Source organism: Pelodiscus sinensis, chromosome 5, assembly GCF_049634645.1.
Source record: "Pelodiscus sinensis isolate JC-2024 chromosome 5, ASM4963464v1, whole genome shotgun sequence".
In the NCBI taxonomy this organism is placed as follows: Eukaryota; Metazoa; Chordata; order Testudines; family Trionychidae; genus Pelodiscus; species Pelodiscus sinensis.
Window position 1 is genome coordinate 84,893,736 of NC_134715.1, and position 19,607 is coordinate 84,913,342.

At 40.3% G+C, this 19,607-nt stretch overlaps 1 protein-coding gene across 5 annotated transcripts in view; it reads left to right on the forward strand.

Moving 5' to 3' along the window:
- Positions 1-19,607, forward strand: part of CLOCK (clock circadian regulator) — a 103,213-nt gene that overhangs the window by 59,890 nt on the left and 23,716 nt on the right. For 4 of the 5 annotated variants that reach the window (XM_006113488.4, XM_006113487.4, XM_075930395.1 and 1 more), the window contains 5 exons: positions 4,852-4,911; positions 6,864-7,012; positions 9,049-9,140; positions 12,645-12,734; positions 16,589-16,709. In XM_006113488.4, coding sequence (XP_006113550.1) covers positions 4,852-4,911; positions 6,864-7,012; positions 9,049-9,140; positions 12,645-12,734; positions 16,589-16,709 — 512 coding nt within the window. Of the gene's footprint in view, positions 1-1,254; positions 1,337-4,851; positions 4,912-6,863; positions 7,013-9,048; positions 9,141-12,644; positions 12,735-16,588; positions 16,710-19,607 lie in introns of all 5 variants that reach the window. The other variant, XM_025179943.2, reaches the window with a different exon arrangement.

Genomic DNA, 19,607 nt, shown 5'->3' on the forward strand with positions numbered 1-19,607 from the left:
CATTCTAGTACCATAGGTAGAATGATATCGCTGATCATGGTAGGATGACATCCCATACTAATGTATACAATGCCAGAGGCCTGTGTGGTGGTGAGAAATGTGCTGTGCCTATCAGTACCAATATTATCATTGACTCAGGGCAGAGATCCATTATTTGTACCAGTGTAAGCTCTGAGATTGTCAGCTCCAAGGAATACTGTTATGAGTTCATCACCTAAGAGTCCAGTACTACTATCTTTGGCCTCATTCATTCTGATACCAGTTCTAGCTCTTATTCTCAGCAACTGTAACAGGATCTATGCCAGGAATGTAACACTGGAGGAAATCTAAAGAGCTTCCCTGTTAATGGTACTATGACACAGTTCCTATTAACTGGGAAGTCCTTTGTTTCCTCCAGTGTCACATTCCCAACGTAGTCTCAGATCACTGTTGCTGTAAAGCAGACCCAGTAAAGCACCACCATGGCTCTTGTAATACTCTGCATCTTCATCAGACTTTGGGGTAGGCTTTTGAGTCTCACACAGCTAGAAGTCCAGAATGGTGTCCTGCTCCTTTTCTCTTACTCCTTAAACATTAAGAGAAGAACCAGGAATTAAGATGTCTAGGCCAGACATAGCTTGGGCTTATTACGGTACCAGCCTCCTCAATGACCTTACTGGGTACTCCCCAGTGTTTTGATCAACATTACAACTTTCTCACAAAAGCAGATCCCTCAGGAAAGAATATTTTCCTGATGATATTAAGAGGCCTCTGTTGGACTCTCAATTACAGGATTGAGTTAAACTTGCTTCAGACCAATACCTAATCTAGCACTGTAGGATCATCCTCAGGAGCATTTTCCCTTGTCTCCTCTTTGTGCATCTTTATTACCTGATGAAACCCTTTATTACCTGATGAAACCCTGATACTAAAGTTCTTCCTGATCCCTGATCACCGTTAAGGTGTAACTTGAAGGAGAATGTCAGCTGTTGGTATATAAGTGGAGCTCAAGGAGAATATCCACCAAGTGATAGCCCCTCTGTACCTGGCTATGACAGGAAGGTCCATCTATTTAAGATGCTGTGGAAAATGCCTTCCTCCATTTCACTGTGGCCAAATTAATAGAATGTGAATACCAGGTTTTATCCCAGAGGTTTGAGGAATTTTGTGGTAGAGCATCTCATTTCTCAGTCAGCTCTACGGGATTCATTGGATGTAGTAAATTCTGCTGGCAGGGTTGTGGCAGTGACTGTGTGTCCTTCTACCTGGTTGCAGACATCAGGGGGTTCCTGTGGACATAGAACAGACAAACGAGGCCCTTCCTTTCCGTGCTGTGCTTCATTCTCATCTAAGGCAGGTGAGGCTTTACACACTCTTAAGTACTGTGGAGCAGTTTCAAAGTCCTTGGGCCTCTATACTCCAGTTATGAAAAGGCGAAAATATCATTCTCAGTTCCAGCATTGACAGCAATATTCCTTCTATACATGCTGATCACTCCAAAAGAAAGAAAGCTTTCAAAGAGGAAGATCTCTGCCTCCTACTTTCCCAGGCTCTTTATCCAGACATCCACAGGTCACGAATCAATCCAAGTGGTCCCTGATGCCACCACAGCAGTGTTTTATGTGGACAAACAAGGGAACACCAAGTCAGACCATTTCTGACAGGAGGCAGTTGAGCTATGGAATTGATTCAGACAGACCTGAGTCGCTCTCAGGGTATCTCACTTGCTAAAATGTCCTAGTGGATCCCCTCGGCAGATCTTTCAATTTACACTATGAATGGTCTTGCAACACAGCCACTCTAACTTCAGTATTTGGCACAAAGGATTTTCTCAGAGTAGAGCTGTTTGTGATTTGGCAAAACATGAAATATCCCCAGTTTTGTCCACAGCAGGGCATGGCCCTTGGTCAATCTCAGATATTTTCCTGTTTCCATAGGATAAGGATCTGACTAATATGTGTGTATACCCCAGGGCCCCTGATTCCTATTGTCATTCTCAAGTTTACACAAGATAGAGGCAGAATGTTTATTGCACCAGCCTAGCTGAGACAGCCATGGAGGGAGTTTCGCCAGACCAGACTCCCTTGCCCCTGGGCCATCAGGCTCCCAGCTCCTCAGCCAGTCCCGGGGCTGCTGAGGCTCCAAAAGACCTGTCAGACCATGGATGCTGCCAGACCAGAGAGGTTCAACCTGTATTGTGATTTATGCAAGCTGTTGCTGCCACTAATCAAAACTATGGCCAGGTTTTATATCCAGATCCTTGCACGTTGCACCCTCACAACATGTTCATCAGTGGTCAAATGCAGAGGAGTCCACCACTCAGTGGCACTCCAGAATGTCCTCTTTCATAGCAGAAAATCTACAAGAAATGCTTGCCTGGGTCAGTAGGAGTGCTTCTCCATCTGGATGGCCTCCTATGTGTTCCTGGCTCAGTCTAACATTAGAACAATTCTGTACTACTTTTTGCCTCTTAAGGAGTTGTATTTAGCTGTTAGTTCCATTAGGGTACATCTTTCCACTATCTCAGTGTTTCACTGTCGGATTAATGGCAGTGCTGCTTTTATTTATTCTATCATGACCAAATTCCTGAAAGGTATAGATCGATTGTTTCTACCTATCCGGCTCCCAGTGCCAATTTGTTATTTGAATTTAGTGTTATCTGCTCTTTAATGGATCCTTCTTTTGAATGTTTAGCTTTTTGTTCACTTTTACATCATAGTGGCAGTATCTTTCTTGTGACCATCACCTCAACTGAGATAGTGCAAGAGTTTCATGCGTTTATTATTGATCTATCTCACTCCATTTTCTGTAAGACAAGGTTCACCTTAGGCTGCTACCTAAGTTCCTCCCAAAGGTGGTATCATACTCTACTCAGCAGTTTCAAAGCCACATGATCACAAGGATGAACAAAGACTATTTACTCTGGATGTGCATCAAGCTTCGGCTTTTTACCTGGACAGGGCAAAGCTCTCTTAGGTTTCTTCCCAGCTTTTTTTTCTATGGAGTATTATGAGAGCTTAACCAATTACAGCACAGCAACTTACCAAGTGGATCACTAACAGCATTACTCTGATATTTTGCCAAATGTGTAAAGCGTCTGAGAAAGTGGCCGCATGCTCAACCAGAGCACATTCAGTGTCTGCCGTTTTTGTGGCATATATCCCTATTGTAACTATCTGAAAATCAGTGATGTGGTCTTCCATACATACATTCACCAGACAGCCTGTGCTGGCTGAGACAATCAGGGAAGATGCCAGTGTAGGAAGAGTAATCCTGGAGTCCCTCTTCCAAAGAGGCTGTGGACTGTACCATCTGGGATTACCATCTTGGGAGTCACCTACTTCATAATGGATGTCTGCATGAACTAAAAAAAATTACTCACTTTTTCATAACTTGTTCTTTGAAATGTGTCCATCCGGCTTATCTTTGTCTTCCATTTGATTCCAGTATGAAAAAAAATGAAGGAGTTCAGGGCAGCTCTGCTCTTCACATCAGTTGTTCTGAATTCGAGGAGCTGAGATGTGGGCAGTGTCTGTTTCTAAGGGTACTTCTAAGGAAAACTCTCCAGTATTAGTGGGATATCCAGGATATGTGGGTACCTTATGCTGTAATAGACATCTGCAACACATCTCAAAGAACAGTTATGAGAACATGAATACAAATTTTTTTACTGGCATCTAACATTCACAGTATTGCAAGTCACTTTTTACAGTGTGAGTGTCACAAATTAGAGAAATGAGTGCAAGATAAGATTTAGAGGGAAAGTAATTGGATATCTTGAAGGAGGAAAGTCACAAATAACTTTCCCAACTCTGAAAAGTTATGGGGAGACACAAATTGGAGGACTGTACTAAGTAGACTTGGTAATTGGTAGAATAGGTTATACAGGTAAGATGAAGAAAGTCTAACATGGTGGTTTTGAAAACAAGAAGTTGATTGATTTTGCACTTTAAAATAAATACAAAAGAATTATGTAGTAAACAAAGTACAACATGGTCCTATTTAAGTGAAAGAGTATATTCTGACATTAAGGGTACGTCTAGACTACATGCCTCTGTCACCAGAGGCATGTAGATTAGGCTACCAGGCATAGGAAAATGAAGTGGCGATTTAAATAATCGCCGCTTCATTTAAATTTACATGGCTGCCGCGCGGAGCCGACAAACAGCTGATCAGCTGTTTGTCGGCTCAGCGCGGTAGTCCGGACGCGCGGGTGCCGACATCAAAGGCATTTGTCGACCACCCAGGTATACCTCATCCCAGGAGGCATACCTGGGTGGTCGACAAATGCCTTTGATGTCGACACCCGTGCGTCCGGACTACCGCGCTGAGCCGACAAACAGCTGATCAGCTGTTTGTCGGCTCCGCGCGGCAGCAATGTAAATTTAAATGAAGCGGCGATTATTTAAATCGCCGCTTCATTTTCCTATGCCTGGTAGCCTAATCTATATGCCTCTGCCAACAGAGGCATGTAGTCTAGACGTACCCTTAGAGACTGACTTATGAACTCCATAAAAGGAATTGCAATAGTCAGAATTGAGAATTGTTTGAGAGGTATCTCATTAAAAACTTGAAATATTCTGAACATAACTTGAGATACATCTCAGGAATGCCAGTCCTTTCAAAATATAGGGTTTTAGTGAACTATCTACCATACAGGAAACAATTTATAAAGTATGTGGTTAGGTTTGTGAAAGCTATTTGGCTTTGTGAAATGTAGATCACAATAAAATAGTGTTCCTATGTCTTGGGTTAGTTGAACTATTGAATAAAGATCTTCTTTCACTTGCCATTTTGCTTATTCTTTCTCCTGGTATTAGCAGCCTGAGAGACACTGTTGTGTCTAATGCTGGTCTGTTTTTTCTCTTGTAGAGATGATGGTAGTATTTTTGATGGGCTGGTGGAGGAAGATGACAAGGATAAAGCTAAAAGGTAGCCTTTTTAAGTTACCTAATGCTAGAATGTCCTTCATTTGACTGCTTTGGTAAATTCAAATATATTAACAGAATAAAAATATGACTGTATTTGACCATACAATTCAACAGGATTTCCCTATGTCAAGTCATGTAATATTTTTCTACATATGGGTTATTTACTTTGAGGTGTGGCTAAAGAAGTCTTTGTGCCTCAAGTTCATATATGACTTCCTTCCCTGTGACAATGAATGTCCCTCATCCCTTCCAGACACAGCCTTTACTGTCATGACTCCAAAGGAATGTCTGTACTGCATCTAGGAGAATGTTTTCCAGTCTGGGTCCACAGACTCCCCACTCTCACTTCAGGCTTGAGAGTCTGAGCTCCAATCCAAGTTGCATGACTTCTGAATAGTAGTACACTATAGAATAGAACCTCTTCCCAGGTTACTAGCTCAAGCCACTAATCAAGTTTGGGCTGTCGGATTTATTTTGTGGTGGTAAAAGAGTTTTGAGACTTCAGCTAGAACCTGAATAACCGCCACTCCTTCCTGCCTATAGCTGATTCAGAATGGTGCCTCAGACCCCACAGGATTTCTGTTCTGGTATATGTTCCCCAGAAGGATGTGCATCCCTCACCCCGGCTGCACCAATAGGCTCAAAGGCATACATGGCAAATGTCCCATCCCAGTGGTCCATGGCCGTTACTGAAATAGGTCCTTGCTGATTTGAACAGTAAGGAAGTTCTCTGTCACCACAGTCAAGTGCCTACATTAGATTGGTTCCCCCTTCTTTTTATGCTGGCTCACTGCAAGAAAAAGAAAGAAGTGTATGTTTCTGGAAGTGAGTTAGTTTCTGAAATCTCTATTGAACGTCCTTGTTCACAACAGTGAATTAGTGATCACCAGTGTTCCCTCTAATTTTTCACGCCCCAAAGTGGAATGAATTTTGATATGTGCACCAACATGGAGTTGATACGTGACATGTTATCTCTGCACTGGTGCACATAACAAAATTCATGTGGCAAGGGTGGAGCCAAGGGTTTCTGAATGTGGAAGGGAGCTCAGGCCTGGGGCAAAGCAATAGGATGCAGGAGTGTGAGGGCTCTGGCTGTGTAGTGGGATCAGGGATGAAGGGCTCAAGGCTGAGATAGAAGGTTGAGATGCCAGGGCTCTTGCTAGGGCTACAGGCTCTGGGGTGGGGCTGAGACAGAGGAGAGGGTGCAGTACAGAGGTGTAAAGGTGGGGGGCTCTAGGACTGGGCCTTGACTCTGGGGCCAGGCCACTTCCACTGTGACAGGGGAAGGTCTAAAAGCTGAGCCGCTATGATGGCAGAGTAGGGGATCCAGGGCCAGGCCACTGTGGAGATGAAAAGCATGGGGGTGGGGGCATTATGGCAGTGGGGGACACCAGGAGATTGCATTAGGACTGAGGGAGAGGTGTTTGATTCAGGCTGTCCCTCCCCCAGCCTGGAGGCTAGGTTGTGGATGGGGTAGTCCTCTTCCCCATCTTGTGTAGGTGCCATGAGCACCTGAGCAGTGCTAATTATATTACCACATAACCACACAGCTTATCGGGAACTTAGGTAGTCACCCAGGTAAGAGGAAAGCATAGTAGCCTAATTTTAAAATAACAGCTGAGGAATTTTTGTCTACATCCCTAAGTCCTCTATATACTTAGCATTTGTATAATGGCCACAAATGAATGGTTGCATGTTTGGCTATTAGATGAACATTGAATTGATGGCTACATTTGCTACCATTGTCAAATTTTATCCCATCTTGGTATGACTCTGTAAGTTCATTTTTATATTCACAAAATTTACGCTATAACTGATATTCACCTCTGTAAGAGTTGACTCCTCTAAATCTCATTCAAACTTGAAAATTGGATTAAAGCCTGTCATCTGTGAAATATTATTAACACAGTTTACTTCTGTTTTTTAAAGTGGTTTCTATTTTGTATTTTTCAGGGTGTCTAGAAACAAGTCTGAAAAGAAACGTAGAGATCAGTTTAATGTTCTCATCAAAGAGCTTGGTTCCATGCTTCCGGGTAATACTCGGAAGATGGATAAATCCACTGTATTGCAGAAAAGCATTGACTTTTTACGGAAGCACAAAGGTAATTCTGTGATATAACAAGACAGCTCACTGGGTTTTGAATCAGACATTTAATTCTTGGTAACCTGCAAAACAGCTCCCCAAACCAGAATTGTACCAGCTGAAATATTTCCACTTATAGACATCATACATGGAACATATTGTTTAGTCATACACAGTAAGTAATCAAGCCAAGAAAATGTACTGTGACTACATTAGCACTGTATAATGTGCACAAAATCTTAAATTAGTTTCAGTTTTTGTATTGTTAATTTTCCAAAATTTAAAAATTTGTGAAGAGTCTCCACTTAATTCTATGCATATATTTGAAATGGCACCAAAAACATCTCCCAACAACCATCATCCAAATCCGCAGTTTACAGCAGTGAGTCTGTTTGGGCCCCAATGTCTACACTACTATTTTTAGCTCCACAGAATGAGCCATAATCAGTTGACCCAGCCTTGAGACTTGCTGCCCTGGTGTTTTGTTTTTGCTGTGTAGACGTTCCGTCTTGTTAGTTCATTTGTATCTTGTTAGTTCATTTGAAAGTATGATTTGTTTTTTATCCCTTTCATATGTAATAATTCTAAAACTATTTCATATACAGAATTCTGAAGGAAACTGAGGATTTTAATTTTTCACATAGTTTTAGCTTTTTTGTTGAATTTTTGTTGCACCCATGCACTTTTCATCCTGCATAGTCAATGGCCAAATTGTATCCAGATCTTGTGGAGCTTTGTCTACAGGAATATTCTTCAGAAGTGCTGGTAAAAGAGTGTGTGTGGAAAGTGGGGAGGATTGTTGTTTTGCTGTTACTTTATTAGTCCTGCAGCATTTGCTATTAGATGTTAGAAGGCCTTTTTGGAGCAAAATATCACTGCTGAGCATGCTGACTATAAGCCTCTTTTTTTACATAGGAGCTCTATATTGACGTATATTTTGAAGTTCCTCTGAAGCTGTCCACATGAAACAAACTGATTACTGCTGTTCCTTTAGTTTTGACTTTGTTTTCCAGTGTCACATTGTGTACACTTTGAGTGATTGGAAAACTGGGGACCATTTCAGTATGTGTTCATTTTGAATGAGTATGGGGTCTTTCTGTGTTGCAAGGATTTGAACTGCAGAATATGCATTCCCCTTATCCTGTTTGTAAAGCCATTTTACTATAGGAAACAAATTGACTTCATTATTTTATAATAAAAGCTTACACATCCTAAAGATCCTAAAATGCATTAAGAGAAAATGCACAAAATAACCTTATATAGATAAAACCATTCTTTATAACCAATCACAGAAAAATAATTGTATCTACCACTGGCATAGAAAAACAATAGCTTTTTTCCAGAGCACATCACCGATAATGCTCGAGTTTGGTATAGAATTGAAGGTTACTATATGCATCTGAAACACAGGGAATTTTAATATGCAGAATAGGATTACCAGAATTGACCAGGATACAAGAGTTATAATAGTTTGTTTTGAAACGTTAAACGGGATTATGAAGGACCAACCTTTATCAAACCTTTGGTTTACACTTCTCTTGAAAAAAGCTGGAACCTCCAGTAGTACAATGCTCCCAACATGCTGCGGCATTACTTCCATAAGGTCTTAGAGGGAATAGTGCTATCAGTGATATGACCAAATTCATCTCTGGAGCATACAGGTTTTCCTTGGAAAGCACTTGTCCAAATTCTCATTCATCTTAATCTGTGTTAATTTGAGATTTGACAGAATCACAGTATATGGTGGTTTGACCACAGCGGTGTGTTTAAAAAAAAAATAAATATCTGTTAACAATGTCTACCTATTTTCTAAGACCTTAGTGTTGTCTTGCTGTGGGATAATTTTTTTCCATTCTTAAATCAGCCTTCCATGAACAAACTTTCTTTTGTGATTAGTGGACTGCAGAAGAGAATGGAAAAAACTGATTTTTTCCCTTCTTCAGATTACCTCAGATTAAAGAGTTTCCCCTCAATTCATATAATTTTGTGGTGTAAAATAATTTTTTTTGAGAATGAATCATAAATGAAAATTCATATATATGTTTCTAATTACAGAAATCACTGCACAGTCAGATGCCAGTGAAATTCGACAGGACTGGAAACCTACATTCCTTAGTAATGAAGAGTTCACACAGTTAATGTTGGAGGTACATGATTATTTTATTCTCTTTTTGGAAAGAGAGAATTCTTAGCAAACCACCACTGTGTGGTGATAGAATCTTTTGGCTTAATGGTATTTCTTTTCAAATCCATATTTTATTTGCAACACTATCTACTTAGGTATCTACAAATAATCTTTAAAATGTAATTATAACTAAATTGATTATACTATAAATACAAAAGTGTGCTATTAAGTTTAAGAAAACTACTTTAAAAAGGAATAAAATATTTTAATCACTATAATTCGAAATAATTTTTAAAAAAGATGTAACTGTGCATCTAGGCAAAGTCAACTGGTGCCTTCATGGCAGTGTTTTTTAAGCTTAAACTAATTGCTAGTTACCAATCTTCTTGATTGACTGTATGGCTATGACTTGTGAAAAGAGTATGCATAATAAAAATGTACTTTGTGTATCTGCATATTACCCACTAAAACTATATTAAAATGCAGATTATTAAGGTTACAAAGTCAAGTGCTCAGCAGTTAGGAAATTCATTAATATTGCTTGTGCAACTTTAATTCAAAGTGCATATTCATTTTAATCTGGTCCTTAATTACATCATTAGATATTACTTAGTGCATAGAATGGGCAGTGCTCACTTTTATGTGCAGATATTCAATATTTTGTTTTATTTTCCCCTCATTGTTCAATATATAGGCTTGGACCTTGTTTCTGCACACTAGTCAAACTCTGCTCAGAAGACTAAATTATTAATGTCCTTATAGGCTTTTCTGTGGTGCTTACCTGTATAGTATCAGAGCGCTTCAGAGCATCAGGTTTGACAAGACTCATGCAAAATATCACCTTATATATTCTTATATAAATTATTTTCTCTTACATAGTTCTTTTCGTCAGTAAAGCTCAAAGTACATACAAAAGAGGTAAATGTAATTGCATCTATTTTTACAGATGGAGATACTGAAATACAAAGTGAGGAAGTAACTGACACAAGGTCACCAAGCTGGAGAGTGACAAAGCTGGGAATAGAACCTAGTTCTCCTGAGTCACAGTCCAGTGCTCTATTCACTAGGCCATACTTCTTCCTCTTCAGAAAAGTTTTGTCAGACTTGGAGCTTTTTAATAGATGAGCTATAGCAAGCACTTATGGAGCTAAAATATTTTGTACAGAAATTCAGAGAGCTGGGAGAGAGCCAGCAGAAAGCAAGGGAAGCACTTGAGAGCTTGACCCTGAGAGGGAGCAGACTCACAAAGCTCCTTGGACCACAGAGCTAGCGACAGGGACAGACTAGGAAACTATAAGCAGGGAAATTTCTGTTTTTCAATGGTGTTCAAGGGAAACAGAATTTCCCTGCAATTTTGTATTTACACAAAGACATTTCTGATTTAAATCCTCAATTTCCCCTCATAGGGGGAACACATATGTGAAGCCCGACCCCTTAGGCCAAGAGGGGCAATACTGGCAAGAAAAGTATAAATTAATCCTAGGTTTACAATTTGAAGCATTAAAGGCCTGATTTTTCAGAATGCTGATCATAGGACACCACTTCATACATTCAAAGCACAACTTCCATGGACTTCTGTTGAGATTGAGAGTGCTCAATGTGTCTGCAGATCAGCCTCAGGATCTCAAGTTGAGTGCCCAGAAACCTGTGAAAAATCTGGTTTAAGCAACATTTAGGAACTCTGTGGAAGAGGCAAGGATAGAGTCCAGTTGTAGATCATCTTTTGTTCAGCCCTATTGAAAGAAGTTAGGAGGTACTGTATGTGGCTTAATTAGGCCACAACTTTTACTTAAAATATTTGGGATTATCTGGCAATAAATTGTACAGTATAGTTCATCATCATTTCCTTAATCATTCTCACCTCTTGGGGGAAGAGGGGGGGGGGAAATCTCATCACCTCTCTCTTTCCAACCTGCTCCCTGACCCCCACAATCCTCCCTTTTGTGAAACGAGGTTTATAGGAGCCGTCAACAAAGGCTTCCCTTGTCGACCAATTCGCATCTTGACTCACGTGCTGTGCCAATGATCAGCTGAGCCGGCACAGCATGGCGGCCATTATTATTTTAATGAAGCCGGGGATATTTAAATCCCGGCTTCATTGACTATGTCGGGTAGCCTATTTTACGTGCCTCTGTCGGCAGAGGCATGTAATCTAGACATACCCTAAGACTCCATCAAATTGCTGCTGGAAGCTTGAAGGAGTCTTTTGTGGTGTCCTGTTAGGATTTCCTGGATTAAGGAGCACATCTGAACTGACTGTCTCTTTGTGCAGCAAAGAGAAGTATTAGGTGCCTCTGAATCCCAGTAGAGCACTTGCTCCCCAGCATCATTGAACCCTGCTCAGTCTTATTTCCCTTTCATCTTTCCTTTGCAACATCCAGCAATCCTGTTCAGGTTCAGAGAATGGCTCCCCTGTTGTGCCCAGCTCAGTAGGTGGACCTCACCTCTGAAACCCACTGGGTGGAGCTTATGGGGGCAGCTTGGGGCAATGTGAGGGAGCCAGGAAGAGGGGGGCCTACTCAGGGGGAGATAGTCCCTTCCCCTGTTGTCCTGGCCCCACTTGCTTCAACTCCTGTGCTATTGACCTTGCCAACTGAGCTCAGTAACACCATCATTGAGGCTTGGGTGCTGATAAAGGGGACAGTAAGTTCAGCATATGCAAGTCATGGTCCAGGATCTCCCTTTTGACTCAGGGAAGGGGAAAAGGGTTCTAGTATATCAGCTAGTGGTATTAAATTTGCTTCTTCATCACTCTGCATTTCTGTTCTCCTTAAATGGTATTGTACCATGCAAGTTTAAGGATTTCCATTGAAGTCAGTGTGACTACTACTATTATTTTAGGTAGTCAGATACCACTCAAAATAATGAGGATGGCAGAATTATGCTCTTCATTCGAAATGCTAAAGTTTACACAATTTTAAAACACTACTTAATGCAGCCACAGGTAAATTTTATTAAAACCCATGACCTCCCATTTTTTAATTTTTATCTGAGCTGGAGATTGTTTTCTACTGTTTCTTTAGGAAGGAATTAGAACATTAAAGATTTTAATAAATGAAATCTGTCATTTTCTCCTTTTCTTTCTACCCTTAATCCTTTTTTCTCTTCCCTCTCTCCAATTTACTGTGCCTGTTATTATTTTCTCCTTTTTCAGTCTCCATTTTCTCTTTTAGCACTACCTTACTTTCTTGTCATTCCATGTTCCTTTTTAAAGACTAGAATTCTAATAGATTCAGGGTGGGAGAAGAGGGAAGCAAACCTACCAATACTTTGATCTGTCGCCTAACAGAAGTATTGTAAATTATAGATGGCTTTTTGAGAACAGAACAATGTAAAAAATTATAATGGTAAAGCTGATATAGTACAAATGGTATTCAAAGGTGTTAGTGATAATACATGCTCTCATTTTGTTTTAAAGTAAAATTAGGACAATCTAGCTGTCATTTTTACGTTAAATATAGATTTTTGATTTGTCATGCGCATTATACTGTTCCTTTTTATTTATGCCCATTATGTTTAATTTCAGGCTCTTGATGGCTTTTTTTTAGCAATCATGACAGATGGAAGTATAATATATGTGTCTGAAAGTGTAACTCCCTTACTTGAACATTTGCCAGTAAGTATGAACTACTTCCAGTAAGATATCAGAATTAGTCTATAGCTAGGTTTTGCTACCTCTCAAAACACTTGTTGCACAGACAATGTATATTCTATCCTGAAACCTCTGTTTTTCCTCAAAAACACCTCCCTCCACGTTTACTTAATCTCCTTAGTTGGAAAGGTGGAATACACATTCTCCTCAGAGGCCACTGTACTGTTACTCTATTACTCCTCAGCTGACACTGCTAAAGAGAAGCATGTTTGATACTCTTGAAATTACTGTCCATTAATCTTTAGTCACCCTGGGCACTTCCTAACCTTGGGATTCACTAGGAACAAATGTGTTGTTACTTCTTGACTGGGCTAACTCTGATATGTCAAATTTGTACTGCATCTCATTCATCTTTATTTGGACTGCTAGTCTGATTGATGTATTTACTCTCTAGTCCATTCTAGTGTAGGCATCACTTGGGAGTGTGACTCTTCCGAAACCAAAGTGAATAGTATTTTAAAGCAAGAACAGTGTTTACCTAACATTTTTTTATCAATGATAAACTTGAAGAGGAAAAGCGGCGAGGAGTCCTGTGGCACCTTATAGACTAACCGAAGTGTTGGAGCATAAGTTTTTGTGGGCAAAGACCCACTTCCTAACTATCAGTGCATCTGATGAAGTGGGTCTTTGCCCACGAAAGCTTATGCTCCAACACTTCGGTTAGTCTATAAGGTGCCACAGGACTCCTCGCCACTTTTGCAGATTCAGACTAACATGGCTACCCCTCTGAAGAGGAAAGTATCTGTCACAGACTGAATCTGATTAATAAATGCCTATAAAATAGACATTGACTAGAACTTTCTTACCAATAGTTCTGCAAGGCAGAAATTTAACCTTAAGTGTGAATAGTACTAGAATGAAAACTTGTCTTAAAATAAAAAAAAATAAATGATTCAGTTTTGCAGATAAACAAAATTAACATTAGCTCGAGTCCAAAATACTGATTTCAAAGGGACAACTTTTAAGTTTAGTTTTTTCTTTAGTAAATTTTCTGTAGATGGTTTCTTTGGAGATTTGGTTCATGTTTTTGTGTATATAAATGGTATCAATAATACTTTGTTGTTATCTAAGAAGAGCTCTGTGAAACTTGAAAGCTTTTACCTTCCATCAACAAAAGTTGGTCCAATAAAAGATACCTCACCTACCATGTCTCACCTATATTTTTGTTTTTCAAGATGAAGATTTTAGATCTTCAGTGCCACCAAGAGGCAAAAATGTGTACTGATATTTTAAATCATTAGTACACAATTTGACAATTGATTTGAAGTATTTGCATCTCTATTTGACATTGTCAGATCCCAGGAAAGACCGTAGGTCCCAGTATGCTTTTACATTTGTGTCTGTTGTGTTTACAGCAATGTTTATGTCCTTGTTAAAGTAATGTCCCTGTTGATGCTTTACTTCAGGTACATCTGCACCCTTGATTGGAGATTTTTTTCACCCATGCCTTTGCATGAGTCCCACACATCCTTTTGTCCCATGCCAAGGCTATATGGCACTATGTGGTCCCTTCCAAACTGCCTTCAGCCAGAGATGGACTCTAATTTGTGCTTGATTACCCTAGTATTCTATAATTATCATATAGGGTTTATAGTTGTTAGAACATCTGATCCTTTTATTTTCATTTCCTTCAAGTAAATCATTTAAATAGCATTTTATTACTATGTAGTTAGCAGTTAATAACTTCCTCTTCTAGTGGTCACTTTTTGTTATATTATTCATGAATGCTAGGCTCTCTTTGGTTCAAATGGTGCTTCTGTTATTGGGCGGTGATCCCCAGTTCCTAGGAGATGCATTTCTTATCCCAAAAACAGAGGCTTCTTTGTACACATTCAGCGACAACTTTATTGTTCAGGTTTCTCAACAAGATCAGTCCAGAGTTGTACTGATTGCACCTAAGTGGCCAAGATAAAATTTGGTATCCCTATCTAATCACACTCACATTTATGCTTTCTGTGGTGACTTCCACAGAACTGGGGAGGGAAGGACTCTGTCAGCAGGCCACATGCCCTCCAGAGCCCTGGACTGAAACGGAGGTGGAAATGATAACTATGGGTGATCTTCTCAACAATCAGTAACGTATATTCAAGTCCTATAGTTGCTGAATTTTTCTAGATGGTGCTTGCTTCTGCCATGAGGGCAGGGAACTGGAATTAATGATCTCTCGAGGTCCCGTCCAGTTCTAGCATTCTATGATTTATTCATAGTCTTCTGACTCATCATGCCAGTCAAACACTTCACCCCAGCCTGCAGATTCTGAGGTTCCAAGCATGGCTCCTTGATGGCTCTCAAGAAGAGCGCTATCACTTTTGCACAAAGGGTTTGAGAAATGGGGGGTTTTAATGGCAGATTCCCCCATTTATGGTGTTCACCAGAGACAGTGTCACTGTAGGCCCATCCAAGATTTTTACCTATGGTGTCCTCACAGTTTCATATTAATTAAACCATTCATCTGTCATTCTCCCCTCCCCCAAAACAACATTGGACTAGTCAAAAAGCTATATTCCATACCTTAGATGTCAGGAGGGCATTACTTTGTCTAGAGAGCCAATCAAAACATTTAGAAGATCTCTTAGAGTGTGTATTCACTGCAAACAGAAACAAGGGTTTGGTCATCTCAAAACAGAGGTTATCAATATGGCTCTCTGGATGTATTATAATCTGTTACGACAAACTCACATTGATAGCATATTCCACAAGAGCACCATCTACATATGTAGTCTTATTTAAATATGTACCAGTTGCAGACATCTGCAGTATGGGAACTCGGTCCTCTGTTTATGGTTTCTAATCATCATGCCGCTGGAGGCAATGCAGTTTTCTTCTGTTCCAATCTCCTGCCTCCTTAACGGGCTTATTGCTTGGAAGTCACCTGAAGTAGAACACCCATAGGAACACTACTTGGAGGAGAGGTTCAGTAACTGGAGTTCTTAAAGATATGTCTCTCTGTGGGTGTTCCACTATCGAACTTCCTTCCACTCTGCTTCAGTGGGACTTTGGTGGTAGTGAAGGAGCCACATAACCCCATATACTCTTAGTACAGAGCATGTACATGTGCAGCACATGTATGGGCTGAATGGGCAATGCTACTAAAAAAACTTTTTCAGGGTTCAGGCAAACCTAAACATGGAACACCCACAGGGAGACACATTCGAAAGTGCTCCAGTTACTGCACAAGTGAGCAAACTCTCCAATAGTGTCACAAATCAGTGCAATCAAGAGCTGTTCACGTCTTGCAAAATCAAGAAGGATGGCACTTTAAACACTCGGGGTACGTCTACACTCCGCCATGTCCAGGGAACACGTTTGCTCTTCCACTTTTTTTTTGTGGAAGAGCAAACGCGCTCTTTCGGGGAGCCCTGTATACCTCGTTCTACGAGGAATAAGTGCTCTTCTGAAAGAGGAGTCTTTTCCGCCTAGACTGGGTCAAATGGTGGAAAAGCCTCTTCCAGAAAAACAGTTGGAAAAAGCTATAGTGTAGACCTAGCTTAACAGATTTATTCGGGCATAAGCTTTCGTGAGATTCAACTCACTTCCTTGTATTTCACGAAAGCTTGTGCCTTTATAGATCTGTTAGTCTTTAAAGCGCCACCGGACTTGTTGTTTTTGCTGAAACAGACTAACACAGCTACCCCTCTGAAACCTGTCTTCTTGCAAAATGATATTTTGTGACTCAGAAAATGGTTTTGCTAAATCTCTATTTTTGTATGGTTGTTTCCTCATTCTAGACCTCTTTAATTGCTTTATGTTAAAATAATGGGCTTTGAAAAGATGTCATGTCTTGTCTTAAAATATTTCTGATTTTTTTTCTTTTGCAGTCTGATCTTGTGGATCAGAGTATATTTAATTTTATCCCAGAGGGGGAACATTCAGAGGTTTATAAAATACTGTCTACTCATCTTCTGGAAAGTGATTCATTGACCCAAGAATATTTAAAATGTAAGTTTATTGCTAAAAAATATGTAAAATAGTTAACTCTTATCATAGTCTTTTATATGGGCAACCCAGTTTCAGAAGAAATAAATGCATATGGAATTTCAGGGTGAAACTTGTATGTCTTAAAGGAAAAGGAAAACTTGTGTTCTTTTTATTCTCTGAAGTGAATCAATACTTTATTTTAAAAATTTCCAGTGACCGGAATAACACTGCAAATCATAAATAGTTTCCCTTTGTTTTAGAAATGCTTGTTTATAACTTATTGTCAATAATCATAGCAGCCAGAGAAGATAAAGACCTTATTACCATTGGAGTTGTACTTGCAGGCACTTCCCATTAGGCAGCTGTTCATGGAAACTTCCCTCGTAAGAGTTCTACTCTTCTGTGGATTCTGTAAAGCTGTAATATGGCGACTGAGTGCTGTTGAGCCCTCCCAAACACATATCCCGTGATTTTCGCTCCACTATTTGCATTAATTCCCCTTGTTGGAAAAAATAAAATGTCAAAGCCATTTTTTTTCATTGCAATGTTTAGAGTAAATTCTTTATTCAATATTATGTTTGCAGTAATATTGCAGCCATGTTGGTCCCAGTATGAGACACACAAAGTAGGTCAAATATTATCTTTTATTGGACCAACTTTTGTCAATGGAAAGTTCTAGCTTTTGAGCCATATCAATCTTTTCTTCTGTCCTATCAAAGGAAATCCGAGTGCTTGAGCTAAATACAGTAGACTTCTGATAATCCGGCACCTTTGGGACCTAGGTGGTGCTGGATTATTAAATATGCCGGAGTTTCAGGATGTACTGCATACTCCCAACCCAATCCCTCTCCACCCTCCTCCTCCCCCCCCCCCCCCCCCCCCCCACTTATGCTCAGGTCCCGGACCCGCCGGTACAGCCGCGCGTCTCCCTCCAGGCACTGGGGCACATGCGCTGAGTTGCCGGCTTTTCAGTAAACACCATGCATAACCCAATCCCCCTCCACTTCCCCAGAGCCAAACATCTCCCCTCCTTGCTGTAACCCGATCCCGCTCCTCCCCTCCCCCCCAACCTTATGCTCGGGTCCCGGAGGCGCTGTGCGTAACCCAATCTCCCTCCTCTCCCCTCCCCTTTCCCAGAGCCAAACACCTCCGCTCCCTGCTGTAACACACGTGAGAGTGGCTGACTTGAGCAGTTCCAGGTTCCGTCCCGGTTCCATCAGGAGCGCTTGCCATTTTGATGCCGGGCTATCGGGAGTGCCGGACAATTGGGTGCCGGACTATTGGAGTTTACTGTACAAGTTGGGACAGATTGCTAAGCATAATGGAAAGGGATAAGGCATGTTGTAGGAAGCCACTTAAAAAGAAATCTGCAATTGTGGAGATATTTTTATGCATAGCAGGTATGAAAAAGGTGATTAGGGAGAGCAGGTGCTGAGGTGTGATACAAATTGTTGTAATGAGCCCTTTAGCGTCCATATTGCAGCCATAGTTTTTGGTTTCTAGCAGATTTATGAATTTAACTTCCCAGGCTCGGTTTTGAAGGTGCTATGCAGGTTTCTGTTGAGGATGAGTGTTGAAGATAAGATAGGGACTGAATACTTTGTGAAAAGTATTTGCACACAGGTAATAATTTTATTTTTATATATATCTTTTTTCTGTGCGAGTTCATATTGAGATCATAGTGATATCTGGTTTCACCTACAAAGTTATTATTGAGACGTGTGATCATGGTGTACCTAATGTTTGTGATAAGCATGTTTGTTCCATGAATTTTGAAAATTACATTGTGGGGAGGTGTTGATCATTGTAGAAGTGCTATGTTTCAAGGTTCTGCATCCATTATTCTGGCAGTCTGGTGCCAGTTTGAAGTGGTGTCTCCAGGTTTGTGTGGAGCTTGCTTCAGATGATGAGTTTGATGAAATTGGGGGATTGTTTGAAGGTCAGAAGTGAGTGTTCTGGAAAGATTTTGTTCAGGATATTGTCCCTAGCAACTAGAAATGTAATTGCCTGGATAGTACCCCCTTCTCATTCTCATGGGAGAGTGTGGTAGGTGAGAGCTAGTGTGTGTGGTCACTGGGTATGTTTTTGTTCGGTTGTTTTTTTTGTTGTATTGAATCAGGTTCTCTTGGGGGATTTGAATGACTCTTTGATGTGATTTACTTATCTGATAGTGTGTCGCTGTTTAATGAAGGCAGTTTTAAGTGTATTTAGGTAGGTATTGCCACCTTTCTCTTTAGAGCAAGGTCTGTGGTATCTGAGCACCTAGCAGTAAATAACACATTTTTTGGTGAGTCTAGAGTTGTTTCTAGATCTTTGGAGATAAATGTGGTGGGTTTCTTGTGGATAGCTGTTAATAGGATTCCATTGTTGAATCTGACCCTGGTGTCCAAGAAGCTGATGTTGGTGTGGAAGTGCTTTAGAGTTAGTTTGATCGATGGGAAGTCCTTGTTGACGTCATGGTGAAAATTATGGGTGAGTTTGGGTCTTCTGACCAGAGAATGAAAATATCATTGATATATCTGTGTCTCCGGTATATTGTTTGTTTTGTCATCCATTTTTTTCAGATACTCTTCTTTGAATGGGCCCATGAGAAGATTGGTATATTGGGGAGCCATGCTAGTACTAATGGCTCTTCCTATTGTTTAGACAAGCTGCTTGCTGTTAAATAGTAAGCTGGCCTCATTGACACTGTAATCATTAAACATGATGACTATTCCTTCCCCTTTGTCTGCTGGTTTGGTCACACTGTCCTTTTGGTGGTAGGAAGTCTGTGATGATTATAATAATTGTTGAGAATTTCATTGTATTTTTTTCATTAAAGAAATTAATGGTCCCTCCTCCACTCCCCATTGATGAAACAAACACTGGATCATTACGTTAATTTGTTTAACAATCTTTTAATCTGAGTGCTTGCTGTTA